Here is an 18,662-nt window from a genome sequence, read left to right on the forward strand (position 1 = left end):
CACATGCCGCGGAGCGGCAGGGCCCGTGAGCCATGGCCACTGAGCCTGCGCGTCTGGAGCCTGTGCTCCGCAACGGGAGACGCCACAGCAGTGAGAGGCCCGCGTACCGCAAAAAACAAACAAAAAAAAACTGGGAGTTAATCAAAATGAAAGATAAAAGAGGTTTATATTCAATATATGTAAGTAAAATCCAAATGAGTCAAGCAAAAAAGACAGTAGTGTATTAAAAAACAGGACTTAAAGTTTAACGGGCTTAGGTATAATTAATAACTAAACTGGAAATACATGTAAAATTGTACAAATTAAATGGTTTGCCAAAATAAGCAGAATTTCATTTGAATGAAAAAATAAGCTTAATATCCTATTATATTTACAACTAACACATATTTTAAAGTTAAAATAGTAAATATCCAGTCATGTTACTTTAAAATAAAATAGGTACAACAGTTTGTCTATTTCTTAGTCACAAGGATGGATGAAAACAGTAGTAGTATAATAGAAACTGGAAAATACAAACTAATAAGAAATTAGTCAAGAGACTATTATATTGAGCATCAAGTAATTAAACTTCCATGACAAACTACTCTGTAATTAAATACTAAAGTGAGCACAGTGTGCAGAAAAGAGTTAAACATAACACATCTGAGACTGCTATCCTTAGGCCTGCTTGCAAGGGTGGCCTCTGGCTGGTATCTGAGAACTTGTATTTTGGGAAGGTTACTACCATTCCTTGATAAGAGTGGCTCAGTGTACCTGAACTGTTTGTGCAAACAATATGGTTTACACTGAACACCTGTTTTCCTTCTGGAATTTTGCTACATGCTACACAGGGGGTGCCTATGTGACCAGCTCCCAGTAGACACCCTGACTATTGAGTTTCTAATGAGCTTCCCTGGTAGACAACATTTCACATATTTTATCACAATTCACTGCTGGAAGAATTAAGTGCATCCTTTGTGACTCCACTAGGAGAGGACTCTTGGAAGCTTGTGCCTAGCTTCCTCCAGAAATTGCCACATGTTGCCTTTTCTCCTTACTAATTTTACTTTATATACTCCACTATAATAAATCACAGCCATGAGTACAAATTTATGCTGAGTCTTGTGAATTCTCCCAGCAAATCATCAAACCTGGGGGTAGTCTTGGGGATCCCCCCTCAGTGGGTACAGGTAAAATGCATTCTTTACATTTAAATCAAATCAAGGCACTAGCCTTTACTAGGTAATTTTTTTTAAAGTTTTATACAATCTCTCACTCATTTAATGTCTTGGAATGATACATGAAATGCAACAGATACATATGTAGGAAATTTTTAAATACTTAAGGAGATAAGATCATTTTGAATGCTAATGTTTTTATCTTATACTAAAAGGTATTTAAAGTACATATTTACTCTAAATTCATAATTCTTCAAACGGAGCCCAATAAATCAGAACTACAGTGTTTTTTTTAAAGGATCCTGGTAAATACCTATAACGGAAAGAATTGCTAAGTAATATGGACCCTCAAAAAGTATAAAAGTATAAGGTTGATGGGAGACCCTCCCCACAAAGAGCCACACACATATGCATAGTGGACCTCAAACACACACATACACACACACACACCAAGCAGACACACACATGCACAGATAGCCAAAGAGAGAATCTGACACAGAGAGAAATGGAGACACACACACAATCAGAAGAAGAACTCATACAGAGACAGAAAAAAACCACACACAGATTAAAAAAACAGCATGCGTTGTTAATGGCAAATTATTTTTAAAAAATCTAAAAATCACAAAATCACTGGAATTAATTTCCACTCCTAACCTTAGTATATTTTTAGTGTTAATAAAGGAAAAATAAAGGTTGCCCAGAGATACTGGATATGATTTCATATCTAATATGGGAAGTAATATATATATATATATATATATATATATAATTCCATTATCATACACAGAAAGCAGTAATTAGCTTAGCTATTTTCAACCTTTGGTCTTTGGGGAATGACTTCCTTTTTTGACACAGCAACATCTTCGCTCCTCCTGTCATGAATTACCTACCTGTGACCTTTAGTACACTACCAATAACCTTGAACACTGGCTTCTTTTCATCCCCTTTCTACCTGCTCGTCAGCAAGCTTCACTGATATGCTATAATGATAAAATTTACTCTCAAGAATACTATAATCATAACATCCATGTTCTCACACCTTATCAATAAACAACATAAAACGGCTGAAACACATAAGTGTACTCAGAAAAAGTAGTTGGTAGACATTAGATATAAAAGGATGAGCTAAATAAGCTTATGTTTCAAATTTATTTGTTCCTTTAAACTGTTTCTAATAAAGCAAACTCCTATTTTATCAGTGAAAAACATTTACAAGATTTCTGCATCAATAAAACATTTCTGGCATGTATATAATCATGTACATATTTCTAGTCATAACACAGTTTTTAATGAAAATGTGGAAGAAATAAGACTGGTGTGGAGTTAACAGTTAGTTACTTTATTTTTTTCCCCCTTTTAAAAAAAATTTCTTTTTTTTTTGGCCGTGCCCCGCAGCATGCGGGACCTTAGTTCCTGGACTAGGATCAAACCGTGCCCCCTGCAATGGAAGCACAGACTCTTAACCACTGGGCCACCAGGGAAGTCCCATGGAGTGAGAGTTAGCATCTACTGTCAGATATTCAAGTGTCATCACCAATCAATCAATGCCTGCGTCTGCCATAGCTTGCAATTGTTAGCATTATCAGAAGGAGAAAATTTTAAGGAGAGAATAAAAGTTGAAAGCCATAAAAGAAAAAGGGACATAAAGTAGTAAATAATAGGATACTTACTGCCCCCACTTAACTGATTCTCTTGTTGCTCCAGGACACCAGTAACAAAGGATGCCTTTCCCTGATCATAAGGCTCACTTGGGAAATGGCCGGCCACACAAGCAGAACAAATTGTTTTTGCCAGATGGTAACAATAGCTTACACTTACTCAGTGCTTACCATGGGACAGGCACAATTTCTCAAATTAATCATGTTTTTATTCATTTAATTATCTATATACTAACCACTAGGAGGGGAGATAGTTTTGTCATTGTTTTTAATCACAAGAGTTAATCTTTCATGTGTTTATAAGTAACATTCATAGCTACTTATTGAATACCTGAGGGCTAGACAACTGTACTTGGCACTTCCCCCTTACTTTACCTCATTTAATCTCTGCAACCCTGTAAGACAGTAATTAAATTATTATTTACCTCCATTTTACAATAAATAGATTTTCCTATGGTCATCCCAGAGGTCACCAATTTATTTCCAAATCTATCTCTTTTTTTCCCCTCTATCATCACTAGGTTTTAGTCTAGCTCGGTTTAAAATACCTCTTAAATTTTTCATTTACTTCAAAGTCAAGGTTACCACTGTATATTACTGGAAAATCTCCACTTTTCAGGCTATTTAAAATTCTGATTGCACATGTAATTTCTACGTTCACATACTTCACATTAATCGTATGTTAGGAATCTAACATTCAACCAAGTGACAGGAATTTACATCACTGTACAAACGGATAACAAAATGACTATATGACTAAACCAATAAAAAATGACTATTTGACTAAACCAAGAGGGTAAAGGTAAGAAAACATTTCAAGTGTTAATCATTAGCTGCTGTAGAGCACTAGTGTGATTATATTCAACTCCTGCCTCAAAGGCTTACAGTCTATTTAGACAACATAGATAAAACACACTGGCAAAAAAATAGAACAAAAGGACCATGAGCATTCACCAAGTAGCCATCAACTTAAGCTCTGACATGTTTCTTCAAGGTCAAAAGAATTTTATAGAAAATAAAGTTCTGACAAGTAGAAAATAGAGCTTAGACAAAGTGCCACCAAAGAACATCTGGAAACATGACAAAGAATGAAATGAAATTATAGAATCTAATACTGTTTACCTTAAATAATATAAATTAACCAGTAATTTCATTGCACCTACAGTGCTATGGCCTTTTCTCCCTTATGCAGATAGAAAGGCTTATCCACACATAAATTCAATATGAAATTAATCAAAGTCAACGTGTTCTGATCCACAAATTGTTAACTTGAGGCAGCAAATGAATTTGCTATCTAGCAACCAAATGCCACTGATTCTTCTTACCTTGCTATCTGAGTGAATTTAAAACTATCCTTCTATCACAAATTCTCTCTGGAAAAGTTCAGATTTATTGACAGGATTTATATTATTACCTCACCATCCACCCCTATGTATAAACAACAACTAAAAATAGTTGTAATGAGAAAAAACAGGAAACAAAAAGAGGATATTCTGAAGCATGCAAGAAACAAACAGTAAAACAACACCTTCTTATTTAGCTCAGAGTAAAATGCTCCCTCTAAATCCCAGACTATGCTATGGTGATTATCATCAAATATTGGTAAGATCTCTTCCTCCACCATAACTATCATGCTAAAAATTTCTTTAGCCTTTTATTTTAGATTATCTAAATATGGATAAAGACTAGTAATATAAACACAGAGTTAGAGAACCTATTTTCAAATAATTTAAGGAACCTTATAATTACCTTTAGTACTTTCTAATAACTCACTAAATAAATATACTAAAGACATATTACTACACAGATTAGAAAACCCCACTATTATATTTACCTTTCATAGTCTGACCACAAATGTTTATTCCCAGCAAAATTCAGCACCAAATAACATTTCTTACTTTAATCACTAAGCCAATACATATATACTGAACAATGTAACACAGTACAACTGAAATCACTTAATATAAACTTACTTTTCAGCAAAATCTTTACTTCTCCATTTTCTTTCTTGATCTCATTCATTATTTTATGCTTCTTTTTTTCTCTTTCCTTTTCTTTATCCCTTTCTTTAATTTTGTCTTTGATTTTATCTAAAAGACAAAATAAATATTTAAAACTATTTTAAAATTTTATTTTTTTCATGAACTACAGTGAAATTTCTAGAATTACAACACACCAAGAAAATTAGAATGAAAAACAAACATGCTTTTTTTTCTTTCTCTAAGGTTTTAGTTATTTATAAATTTCCTTTCATATATTGAACACCGGAATATATAATACATCATAAACTATCAAAATTTATCACTCCACATTTTATTCTAAAGATTATTCTTCACATACTTCATGTCCAATACAACAACAAACTAACTTCAAATCACTTAAAGTAAGTGGCTAACTTTAATCGAGAGAGTAAACTACAACGGAAAAGGGGCTAATTTTGAAGCTGGGCATATCTGGATTGGTTAATATAACACTGGAAAAAATAGTCATTCTCAATATTCTAATATGTAAAATAATGGTTGATATCTTTCTCATGGGTTACTACAAGGACTAAATGAAGAAAGATATAAAATGACTACCCAGAGCCTGGTATATATATAAGACTAGATGTTAGTTCCCTTATACTTGCACCTTTTAAAAAAGATATGACTGACATGGCTAACTGGTGATATTATGATATTAAAATAAAGGGTATAGGAACTCTAAGAATCATTGACCTGCATTCTAAAAATTCAAACTTTGTGTATATAAAATTATTCGATGTTCTTTTTTTTTGTTTTTTTGTTGCGGTACGCGGGCCTTTCACTGTTGTGGCCTCTCCCGTTGCGGAGCACAGGCTCCGGACGCGCAGGCTCAGCGGCCATGGCTCACGGGCCTAGCCGCTCCGTGGCATGTGGGATCTTCCCGGACCTGGGCACGAACCCGTGTCCCCTGCATCGGCAGGCGGACTCTCAACCACTCCGCCACCAGGGAAGCCCTCGATGTCCTTTTAATTATTGTTGTTCAATCAAGCTCCTATGCACCCAGCAAAAGACGAAATGCAGAGGAGAATTTTAAAATAGTGATAAAATCCTTGTCTTCAAAAAGCTTACTACTGGTTACAAAGCTATGATGGAAACACACAAAACTGCAAAAAGCCTGTAATGTAACACCCAAGATTATATAACATATATGCCAATTGCATAATTTCTTAAAATCCCTCCTTACTTCTCTTTCTATAAATACTACCCTAAGTTCAGGTCCTAGTCACCTAATGTTTAGATTACTGTCTTGATCAGCTCTGCAAACAGAAATATAATGGTTACCACATACGTAAATTTAAATTTTCTAGTAGTCACATTAGAAACAAAACAAAACTAGTGAAATTAATTTTAATAATATTTTATTTAGCCAATATATCTAAAACATCATTTCAACATGGAACCAATACTAAAAACTTACTGAGATATTTTACATTCCTTTTTTCATAATAAGGTTTCAAATTCCAGTCTATATTTTACACTTATGGCACATTTCAATTCAAAGTAGCTCAACTTTAACTGTTCAAAAGCCACATGAGGACTTCCCTGGTGGCACAGTGGTTAAGAATCCACCTGCCAATGCAGGAGACATGGGTTCGAGCCCTGATCCGGGAAGATCCCACATGCCGCGGATCAACTAAGCCCATGCGCCACAACTACTGAGCCTGCGCTCTAGAGCTGGCAAGCCACAACTACTGAGCCCATGTGCCACAACTACTGAAGCCCGCTCGCCTAGAGCCCATGCTCCACAACAAGAGAAGCCACCGCAATGAGAAACCCGCACACCACAACGAAGAGCAGCCCCCGCTCGCTACAACTAGAGAAAGCCCGCATGCAGCAACAAAGGCCCAAAGCAGCCAAAAATTAAATTAATTAATTAATTAAAAAAAAAAAAAGCCACGAGTCTAGGGGCTACCGTACTGAACGACTCTCCAAACTACTTAACTAGATAATTCTCAAAAAAGTTAAATCTATGTATTTAATAAACATTTTAAAACTTATTAATTTAAAAAACACAAATTCAAACAAGATATTTTCACCTATCAAACTGACAAAGTGCTTTTTTTAAAGTGATAATACTCAAAGCAGATGAGAGGACAGTTGATGGCTGAGCAAACTAAAACAGGGATTCACTGACTTAACAAATACACATTGCTGAGTATAAGAAAAAGTTAGGGACACAGAGATGAAAAAGCTAGATAAAGTCCTCATATGTTCATATACAACTTATTCTAAAATTCTAGAATAGATTAAGCTGTTCTCACACTTCAGATTGGCTCACTACTCTTACTTTTTGCTGTTTTAAAGTCCTTGAAAACATGTCATAGGCTGTCATGCAGCCATAAAATGTCAGTACAAATAGCTGGAGCTCAGACACATATATAAGTTAATATTGCCTAAGTAACTACACATTTTTAAATGAACTAGTTATATATTATTAACCACAACTGAAGAAAAGAGTCATCTGAAATGTCTCAGCATTTCTTTTCCCTATTAATCTTATTAACCTAAAAGTATTATTTCAATAATTATTAAACTTTTAAAAGTTTATTAAAGTATAATATACATACAGAAAAAAGCACGTAAGTATACAGTTCAATTTTCACAAACATGAACAGCACCCGGAACCCATCTCAGGTACCCCCTTCCAGTCTTTATTATGCAGCACTGCTAAGGGTAACCACGATCCTGACTTCCAACCCCACAGATTAAAATAACTATAGAATTTTAATAACATATATAAAAATATGATACACTATAAACCATCACAGTCACAAAACAAATTTTTTTCAGAATAAAATTAAACTAGTTTCTCAGGAAATAAAACTATAATATAATATGACCCAATTTTTATAGACTTTATTTATAAATATACTTATTTATAGACATTATAGACTTTATTTTTTAGAGTAGTTTTAGGTTCCCAGCAAAATGGAACAGAAGACAGAGATTTCTCATATATACCTCCTGCCTCTACACATCACAATTTTTTAAAATTTATGATTAATATACACATTCAGAAAACAGACTGAAAGATAATACTGCAAATCATTAAAAGCCATTACTTTTATTTTTTTAACATCTTTATTGGAGTATAATTGCTTTACAATGGTGTGTTAGTTTCTGCTGTATAACAAAGTGAATCAGCTATACATATACATATATCCCCATATACCCTCCCTCTTGCATCTCCCTCCCACCCTCCCTATCCCACCCCTCTAGGTGGTCACAAAGCACAGAGCTGATCTCTCTGTGCTATGCGGCTGCTTCCCACTAGCTATCTATTTTACATTTGGTAATGTATATATGTTAATGCCACTCTCTCACTTCGTCCCAGCTTATCCTTCCCCGTCCCCGTGTCCTCAAGTCCATTCTCTATGTCTGCGTCTTTATTCCTGTCCTGCCTCTAGGTTCTTCAGAACCTTTTTTTTTTTTAGATGCCATATATATGTGTTAGCATACAGTATTTGTTTTTCTCTTTCTGACTTACTTCACTCTGTAGGACAGACTCTAGGTCCATCCCCCTCACTACAAATAACTCAATTTCATTTCTTTTTGTAAGCCATTACTTTTAAGTGGCAAAAAGTTTCTAAGTTTCTGCAATAGGAGCATATTAGTTTTGTAATACAGGAAAAGGGGTTTTGAAATATGCCTTTAAGTATGGTATTAAATAGTTCAAGTAAAAATAAGTTGAAGGTGTGAAGTCATTATACAAAAAACACCTATGGAAACAAAAACAGTGGCACAGTCAAGACTATAAGAGTGACTGACAACATAACTGCATTTACCTCCTACCCTATACTACACCCAAAACCTTCAAAGCAAAGGAAGCAAAAACAAATCAGTCTATATATACATAGTAGAAAAGCATTTCTTTATCTTTTTTTTAAATAAAGACTTTATATTTTTTGGCTGCGTCGGGTCTTAGTTGCGGCACGTGGGTTTCTCTCTAGTTGTGGCCTGAAGGGTTTTCTCTCTCTAGTTGTGGCACCGGAGCTCCAGAGCGCATAGGCTCTGTAGTTTGTGGCACGCATGCTCTCTAGTTGGGGCCATAACAAGTCAGAACCTCACTGTCTATAAAACCTCAAGTCTGCTGCTACCACACTGTCATGCATTCATATTTATAAAAGCCACTTCGAGGTCTTTTCACAAGGAAAAGACTCCCTGGCATCAAGTTTACAGCTATACATTGTTCTTTAACAAGTGTCATTCTTAGTTTTTACTTCTTTTCATGACCATGAATTTGTACCGTTTTATCCTTCATGATTTAATCTAAGGCTTGGAAAGAATTTCTAGCTCATCTTCCCATCACAATTCTTAGAATAAAAGTGAGAATTATTCCACCATAAGAACAACAAATTATCTGTTTTGAAAAGCCCAATTTAACATAAGGACACTTTTTATTTGAAAATACAAAGGGGGATAGGGGACAGACGGAACACAGATGCTAAGAGACCCGTGATATGATTTGAATTTAAAGATGCAAAAGGAATCTAAGAATGGAGGGAAAGAGAAGGAATAAATAAGTCATTATCAACTCACAACATACTTTAAATTATATATGTGGAAAAACACACATGGGCTAAAGACATACCTTATACGTAGAAGTTAAGATATAAAAAAGAAAGCTGATGAAAATAATTTCAAACAAAATATAAATGGGATTTTCAAACATATGGTCAACTTATGATTTAGCAGTATATGCCACATATGCATCAATGTAACATGTATTTCACTCACCCAATACATTTCTATTAAGCATTTACGTGTATGAGATAAAAATGAGTAATAGTGCTGCACTAAAGAATCTTAAAATCGACAAGGTATCAGTTGATTTTTATTATAAGTACCACTTTGGAAACCAGTTCTTAAATAACAAAATAAATGTTTTCATCTGATTATAATAAAATTCACTTGTCTCCACAAGTATTAATGTCATTATAATAATGTAGGGATGAAAAACACACACAAGTATTATATGAACTGCTCCAGTAAGAAAGCAAAACATAAAAAGCTTTGTAAATACTTTTAAGAGACTGATCAAATAATACATCAACAAACCATTCATCTGAAATCTTCAGAATTAATTCACAGATTTCCAGATAACAGGAGATTGCCACCCATTTTTTAACAGTTCTAATTACTTTAAAAAATGTACTGTATACATCCCTGCTTTCAAAAATATAAGAAATATAATTTACTCTTTTCATTTTGACAAAAATTTTAACTCTCACTGTCATCCTCATAGTGACCTCAAAAACAGAAGAAAAAATTAACTGTTCAAAACTAAATAGCAGCTGAGAATCATTTCATTTTTATTGTCTCACCTGTCTCTTATCACTCCAGGTAAAAGACGTGACAGCTCTAACTTCTGGCAGTCACTGATAGGCTCATTCTCATTTGTTCTGTGCTAAGAAACTAGACCAGGTCCATTGTGCTATAATACAGCAAGCAGGTTCTCTATATCACACCGTATTCTAGTCAGTTACAAACATATCTTTCTTCTTAGCATCATTCCTAACCCCACCAGTGTACATTCCTTGAGGGTAGAGAAGGCTCTCCCTCAATAAATGCTTGTTCAATGCATGAAACGAATCCTGTAATAAAAGTGAGAAATTACTGTTATTTTCTACAGTACATCATGACTTTCTCTCCAATAAGGTGCTCTAAGTTGATCTTTGTTAATCCTTCCTTCTTTTCCATGGCAAGGAAGGGAATTCTTAGTCCTGAAAGTCTTTCAGTAGTAGTTCTTCAAATGTATATCCCTTTTCTAACTGACCTGGTCATTTCTGACAAACAGTTCTAAGATTTAATACAGCTATTCCTCCAATAACAGTAGGGATCCAAAATTTTTCTGGGTAAGTCTCAATAAAGACAAATAATTTTCCCCAAAAGACAGTGGGCTGATTTCTTTTTTATGCAGAATTCTTTTTATATAAAAAACTTTCACAATTTACCACCAAAAAAATTAAAAATAGAAAAATAAAATTTTAAAAAGAAAATAGGAAAAGATACAAAGGACACAAAACAAGCAAATTTCAAAGAATGCTAATGTCAAACATGAAGAAAAGCTCAATTAAAATAACATGAAATCATTTCTTCACCTATCAAATTGACCATTTTTATTGAGATATCACTGACAAACAGCACTGAATAAGCTTAACGTGTATACAGCATAATGATCTGACTTACATACAGGATGAACTGATTACCACAGTAAGTTTAGTGAATATCCATCATCTTACATGGACACAAAATTTTTAAAAAGACCATTTTTCTTAAAAATAACAGTAACCAGTGCTGCTTGGCAAAGGTGAAGCGAAATAGGCACTTCTACACAGTGATGAGCGTAAACTGATAGTCTTTACTGGAGAGCAATTTAACAGTATGTTGGAAAAATATTAAAACTCATCATTCCTTTGATCCCACAATTCCACAACTAAGATTAATAAAAAGAAAACCAAGCCTGCACAAAAATACACATACAAGGGTCTTCATCCCACATTATTTTTAACAGTGAAAAATTGTAAATAACAAATGTTTAATAATGGAGATTGGTTAGATAAATTTGGTTATATTCAGAAATGGAAAATTATGAAGCCATTAAAAATCATGTTTAAATAACAGTTAACATCATGGGGGAAATGCTCATGATACGTTAGACGAAAACTGCAAGTTGATAAATGTAAATCTATAAAAGGATCCCAAATCTGACATATATATGTATACTGTGTGTATATATATAAACACACACACATATACACACATTTATGTATATACGTCTGTATATGTATATATACACACACACATACGCACATACAGGGATCTTAAAACAAGGGAAATTGTTTATAAGTTTATGTAAGAAAGAGTTGGACTTCCCAGTTCTCCCACCCTCACCCCAAACATTCAAGTGATCATTTCAATCTCACCCTTTAAGACAAACACTGAAACTTTCATTTTCTGGAGGAACTGAACAGGCCTCAAGGCTCAGGTACCCTAGGCAAGGCAAAGACAAGCTGATTGTACTTCCCTAAAATACTCAAGCTGAACTGAATCAGGAAATTTAAAAAACAAGAATTTTTAAAAATTAAAAAGACAGTAGCAAAACAGAAAGCCTTAATTAAAAGGTTGGAAGAGATAAAGTTTAGATAATCTTCCAAAAATCAGAGCAACAAGACAAAGAAGTGAAAAATAGCAAAAAATAAGGCAACACAAAGGATCTATTCAGGAGATCTAATATCAAATTAACTGAAATTTCAGAAAAAGAAACCAATTGCATAAGGAAGAAAAATATAAATAAATAAATAAATAAATATTTCCCATAAAAAGATCAGTCTCCAGAATGAAGATTCTTCAAGGCATGAGTACAAAGAATGGACTTCACCACTGTAGCCCCTCCGGCCCCAAACACACCAGGCACACCCTCATGAAATTTCAGTACACTGGGGATAAAGAAAAGATCTTAAAAGCCTCCAGAAGAAGCGGAAAAAAAAAAAAAGATCGCATATAAAAGATCAGGTAACAGTGTGGAACTGGACTCCGTCAATGCAACAGTAGACGCTAGAAAGTAATACAGCAGTAACTTCAAAATTCGTAATGAAAATATTTTTTAACCTAGAATTCTAAAATCTGCCAAACTATCAATCAAGCATGATGGAAGACATTTTCAGACAAGCAAAAGTTCAAAATTTTTACCACACATGCATCCTTTCTGAGGAAGTTACATGAGGGCATGCTAAGTAAAAGGAGTAAACAAAGAAGGAAGAAGACATGAGACCCAGGAAACAAGGGACCCAGAGCACAGGAGAGCAACACAAGAAAATATCAGTATGAAAGCTATGTAGCTGGCTTAAAGGGTAACAGTTCAGGTCGAAACACAGGAATGGAGAACTGCAGAAACAAGGCCCCCCAGGAATAAAGGGGAATTGCCAGATTACCTCTTATCACACAACAGAGAATAAAGCAATAAGTATATATGTAAATGAAAAAGAGAGGCAATTTTTAGCTACATGAAAACCAAGAAAGCCATAGAGAAAAGGATCTCTGATCTGCACTGAACAGTATTTGCAAAGTCACAATAAGCCCTGATTATTGCTTCAACTAAGGTTTATGAAATTATCAGAGATAGGAAAGAAGTTAATTTTAAAGTGCTAAATTCTTATTTATCTTAACAAGAATGCAATATACGTCTAAAACTGATTGATTCAAAAATAAAAGGCAAAATGAGCATTTTATTTAGAAATTTGGAATTAAAAGGAGATGAGAATTAAGAATTACAGACGGGGGAGGGATGGATAGGGAGTTTGGATTAGCAGATGCAAATTATTATAAATAGAATGGATAAACAACAAGGTCCTACTGTATAGCACAGGGAAGTATATTCAATATCCTGTAAAAAACTATAATGGAAAAGAATGTGAAAAATAATATATATATGTATATATATATATTTATGTATACCTGAATCACTTAGCTGTACAGCAGAAATTAACACAACATTGTAAATCAACTATACTTCAATAAAATAAATTTTTTAAAAAAGAGTTACAGGGCTTCCCTGGTGGTGCACTGGTTAAGAATCCTCCTGCCAGTGCTGGAGACACGGGTTCGAGCCCTGGTACGGGAAGATCCCACATGCCATGGAGCAACTAAGCCCATGCACCACAACTACTGAGCCTGAGCTCTAGAGCCCGCAAGTCAACTACTGAGCCCACGTGCCACAACTACTGAAGCCCGTGCGCCTAGAGGCCATGCTCCATAATAAGAGAAGCCACGGCAATGAAAAGCCTGTGCACCACAAAGAAGAGCAGCCACCGCTCGCCGCAACCAGAGAAAGCCCACGCACAGCAACAACGACCCAATGCAGCCAAAAATAAATAAATAAATTTATTTTTTAAAAAAAAAACAGTTACAGCTGGACAGGGGGCTGGAGACAGGAATGGAGAGTGTTATGGCCATTTTTCACTATAAACCTTTCAGTATTATTTTATTTTTTAAATTAAATTTTATTTTAAAAATTTACAAAGCCATGGTCTTCCTCCCAAATACCCATAACCCCAGTCTAATCATGAGAAAAACATTAGACAAATCCCAATTGAGGGACACTTTACAAAATACCTGACGAGTATTCCTCAAACTGTCAAGGTCATCTAAAGCAAGAAAATTCTAAGAAACTACCATAGCCAAGAAGAGCCTAAACAGACATGATGACTAAATATAATGTGGTATCCTCATGCACCCCAATGTTCACTGCAGCGCTGTTTACAATAGCCAAGTCATGGAAGCAAACTAAATGTCCATCAATAGATGAATGGATAAAGAAGATGTGGTACATATATACTATGGAATATTACTCAGCCATTAAAAAGAATAAATTAATGCCATTTGCAGCAACATGGGTGGACCTGGAGATTATCATGCTAAGTGAAGTAAGTCAGACAGAGAAAGACAAATATCGTATGACACTGCTTATATGCGGAATCTAAAAACATGATACAAATGAACTTATTTACAAAACAGAAACAGACTCATAGACTTAGAGAAGGAACATATGGTTACCAGCGAGGGAGGGTGGGAAGGGGAAAGACTGGGAATTTGACATTGACACGTACACACTGCTATATTTAGAATAAATAACCAACAAGGACCTACTGTATAGCACAGGGAACTCTGCTCAGTACTCTGTAATAACCTAAATGGGAAAAGAATTTGAAAAAGAATAGATACATGTGTATGTATAACTGAAAAAAATTAAATTAAAAAATAAAACTCTACAGAGCAAAAATTAATTAATTAATTAATTTAAAATGTGTTATCCTCAATAGGATCCTAGAACGGAAAAGGGAAATTAGGTAAAAACTAAGGAAATGTGAATAAAATATGGACTTTAGTTAATGATAATATATCAATACTGGTTCATTAAGTGTGGCAAATATACTATACAAATTTAAGATTTTTAATAATAGGAGAAAGTGAGTATAGCATATATGGGAACTCTGTACAAAGTTCCCAACTTTTCTGTAAATCTAAAACTATTCTAAAATTAAAAGCTTACTGAAATCTATACTTTATATAAATTTATAAAGGCAAAACGTAGTTAATTAAAAGAAAAACATACACACAGACACATACTGTGCATGTGTATATAAATTTAACACTAATGGACAGAGCTCCAAGACACACTGTTAAGTTAAAAAGTACAAGTTACAGAAAAATGCATATAGGATATTTAGGTTTTAAAAAATAAACTGAATATTCTTTTCTGTGAGTGTATATATGTAAACATGTATGTATGTAAATGCATAGCAAAAGGTCTGGAAGGACAGACACAAACACCTAAGGAACAAAGGGAGCTCTTGGTTCCTATTTCATGTACTTTTAAATTATTTAAAATTTCTGCAACAGAAAGGGATACATATTTATGTATTACATGTATAAATAAGTTGTTAGCCTAAATCTTCTCCCTGAAAGAACTGACAATTATTTTCAGACAAATATTTTTTAAGAAAGAATTAGAATCACTTAAGCCATATTAGAAGGAAAGAGATGAGTAGAAAACACTTCAAAATAAAACACTGAATTAATATACTAGAAAGTAACAAACACACACAAATAATCTTACTTTTTCCCAAGTCCTCCCTTCACTTACAACTATTCAAATGCATTTCTGCCTCACTTTACATACATTACCTCAAGGTTATGTTATAATTTAAAAAGAGAAGAACAAAAGAAAAAAAGAAAATATAATACAATTATAATTGTATACATATATGAATATGTATACATATATACATTTGTTAGATTTAATAGTTTTTAAGAGAAAGATAGAAATCCCACACAATATTAAGACTTATTAAACCACAGATTTTGTTATAAAGAGGGATATTCATACAGGCTCATTAGGTTTTTTTTAATATTTATTTTTATTTATTTATTTGGCCGCCCGGGTATTTGGTTGCAGCACACAGGCTCTTCGTTGCCTCGTGAGAGATCTTCCTTGTGTCATGTGGGATCTTCAGCTGTGGTATGCGGGATCTTTACTTGCATGTGAACTCTTAGTTGTGGCATGAGGGATCTAGTTCCTGACCAGGGATTGAACCCGGGCCCCCTGCGTTGGGAGCACAGAGTCTTAGCCACTGGACCACAGGGAAGTCCTCAGATTTTTTTTTTTTTTTTTAAATGTAAGTGTCATAAAAATCCACACTGGCAGTTCTTAAGAAATGTTGGTAGAATTTCATGCTAAAGCTTTCAGCTGCAATACATTCGTGTAGCCCAACCTCAAATAGGCTTCATGTGATCACAGTTTTACTTGCTTTGTTATATGTGCCATAATTCACGCTGCAATAATGCAGTCCATGAAACTGATCGGTCTAGCAACAACACTGATATCCTCCTCTATTATCCTTCCCCACCCACGAATAAGTATAGCTGGAAATAGATCTGAGAACAAGCAGGAAGCAGGAGAATAAGAGAAGTGATACAGAATTGAAGTGGGGAGGCAGAAGGGAAAGTAAATTACAAAAATAAGAACATCAACGGAAAGAAAAAGATGAAGGATACAATAAAAAGAGAAAGGACTGCACATACAGTGGATGGGGAAAGAAGACACTTATCACACCTCCTCCCCCAACAAAGCTAATCAAGACCACCAAATCCAATGTTTTCTCAGCCCTTTTTTCTCAGTCCTTAGTGCAACAGACATTATTGACCTCCAACTCAAAATTCTCCCTAAGTTGCAGTGAAACTGCACTATCCTACATGACTACTCAATAACTCACAATTTATCATCCCAAACCTGCACATTCCCCTAGGGTATACCCTAGGCATGCTTCCTCTCTTCTTTCTATTTCCTCTAAAAATGCAATCCTATGATTTAAACTATAACTTTAGGCAAATGAATCCCCAAACTAATCTCTCAACCCAACCCTTCTACCAAGTTCCACGCCTTCATCCCCGTAAGAAACAGTTAACACCAAAATCATCATCTTTATCATATAACTAAGGTTCAAGCTCTCCTTTTAATTCTCTCTTTATGTTAATGGCACAACATCCTAACATTAAAATTCAAAAAATTCTCAAAAACCTTTATAATACTTCCTTCTTCCATTTCCCCGTAACATTAAGTCACCTGCTCAGTTCAGTCTATTTTTCCATTAAAATGTCTATCTTCCTTTCGCTTTCCATAGCTACCACCACCATTGATTCAATACCTTTTGAAAAAAAGTGATCTTCCTACCTAGAGTTTCTCTCCTCCCCACCAGTCCACTAAGCATAGAGTGACCAAATATTCCTTGAAAGTATAGTTTATCATGGCACTCTCCTCTGCTTTAAACAAACAAACCCTACCAAAAAAAGAAAATTCCCATAGTATGCCATTCAAGAATCTTAGTCAAGACTCACCTTATCTTTTAATAATTTCTTCTACTACTCATCCACATGTATACATACACAAAATTCCAGAATGTTTGATTCATTATTATTCAAATGTCTTACTCCAGTATTTTTGCTAATACCATTGAGCTGGAATGTCTTGCCCATCCCAACTCTGCCTACCAAAATCCTATACATCCTGAAAGATCTAGGTGAAATTCAGCTTCTTTCATTAAGCACTCCTAGATCCCTACAACACTGCCTCTCTCTCTTACGATTTGAATTCTGATTGTGTAGCTGTTCCATCTGCCCTACTGGATTATAAACTCTTTTGTAGTTATCATATCTTACTCATCTTTGTTATCTTCTACAGAACCTAGAAGAGTGTTTTGCATATAAATGATGTTCAATATGAATGCAGTTTCCAGGGGAAAAAGAAGAAAATGGTTCAAGTAAATACAAACAAGTTGCTAGTGATAAGCATCTAAAGGGTCAGCAGTCACAGAAGACAAAAAAAAAGGTCAATATGCAGAAAAAAGAAACAAGATGAGTAACAATACAGAGCCTTGCTTACACTGCAGCTAATTATCTCTCCAATTAAATTATAAACACTCTAAAAGCAAGAAATATAAATAGGGCTTCCCTGGTGGCCCAGTGGTTGGAAGTCTGCCTGCCACTGCAGGGGACACGGGTTCGAGCCCTGGTCCGGGAAGATCCCGCATGCCGCAGAGCAACTAAGCCCGCGAGCCACAACTACTTTAGCCAACGCACCTAGAGCCCGTGCTCGGAACAAGAGAAGCCACCGCCATGAGAAGCTCCCACTCGACGCAACTAAAGAAAGCCCATGTGCAGCAATGAAGACCCAACGCAGCCATAAATTAATTTTAAAAATGCTCCTTTCAAAAAAAGAGAGAAATATAAATAGCTTTCCTCCTTGCATTCCCCCCACAGTGCCAAGTGTACAGCAGGCAGTAAGTGCTTGTTGAATCCACATAAGAAAGAAGTACAGGACAAATTAGAGAAATCATAATGCAATATAAGAAAGTACATAAATTCTTTTATAAAACTCTAGAAATAAGCAGGGTATAGTGGAGATACAACAAGAGAAGAATAAGATAGTGTTGGAGTGGGGCAGTTGTCAGAAAAGTTTCCACAGAATTTGTTTTTTCATAGGAACAACTTAGAAATCTCACCTACTATCCTCATTTTACAGAGCAAAAAGTTGGGTCTCAGTGCACTTAAAAGAGTTTCCCAGGAACAGACACTAAATGGCAGAACCAGGACAACTCCTAATCAGGTCCCCTTGTTTCTAGTTAAAAACTCTTCTACCACACATTAGGAAAGAAAACCAGTAACTATAAAGAGAATTATTTACCATGAATGTTTTTTGATATTTAAAAATAAGAGTTTCTAACTCATAACCTGCACATATATAAGCACTACTTCTGGCTCTT

At 34.8% G+C, this 18,662-nt stretch overlaps 1 protein-coding gene across 1 annotated transcript in view; it reads right to left on the reverse strand.

The window, feature by feature from the left end:
* Positions 1–18,662, reverse strand: part of RSBN1L (round spermatid basic protein 1 like) — a 61,937-nt gene that overhangs the window by 25,532 nt on the left and 17,743 nt on the right. The window contains exon 2 of the mRNA XM_004263394.4: positions 4,792–4,908. Within this exon, the coding sequence (XP_004263442.1) occupies positions 4,792–4,908 (117 nt within the window). The remainder of the gene's footprint in view (positions 1–4,791; positions 4,909–18,662) is intronic.

Source organism: Orcinus orca, chromosome 9, assembly GCF_937001465.1.
Source record: "Orcinus orca chromosome 9, mOrcOrc1.1, whole genome shotgun sequence".
Taxonomy (NCBI): domain Eukaryota; kingdom Metazoa; phylum Chordata; class Mammalia; order Artiodactyla; family Delphinidae; genus Orcinus; species Orcinus orca.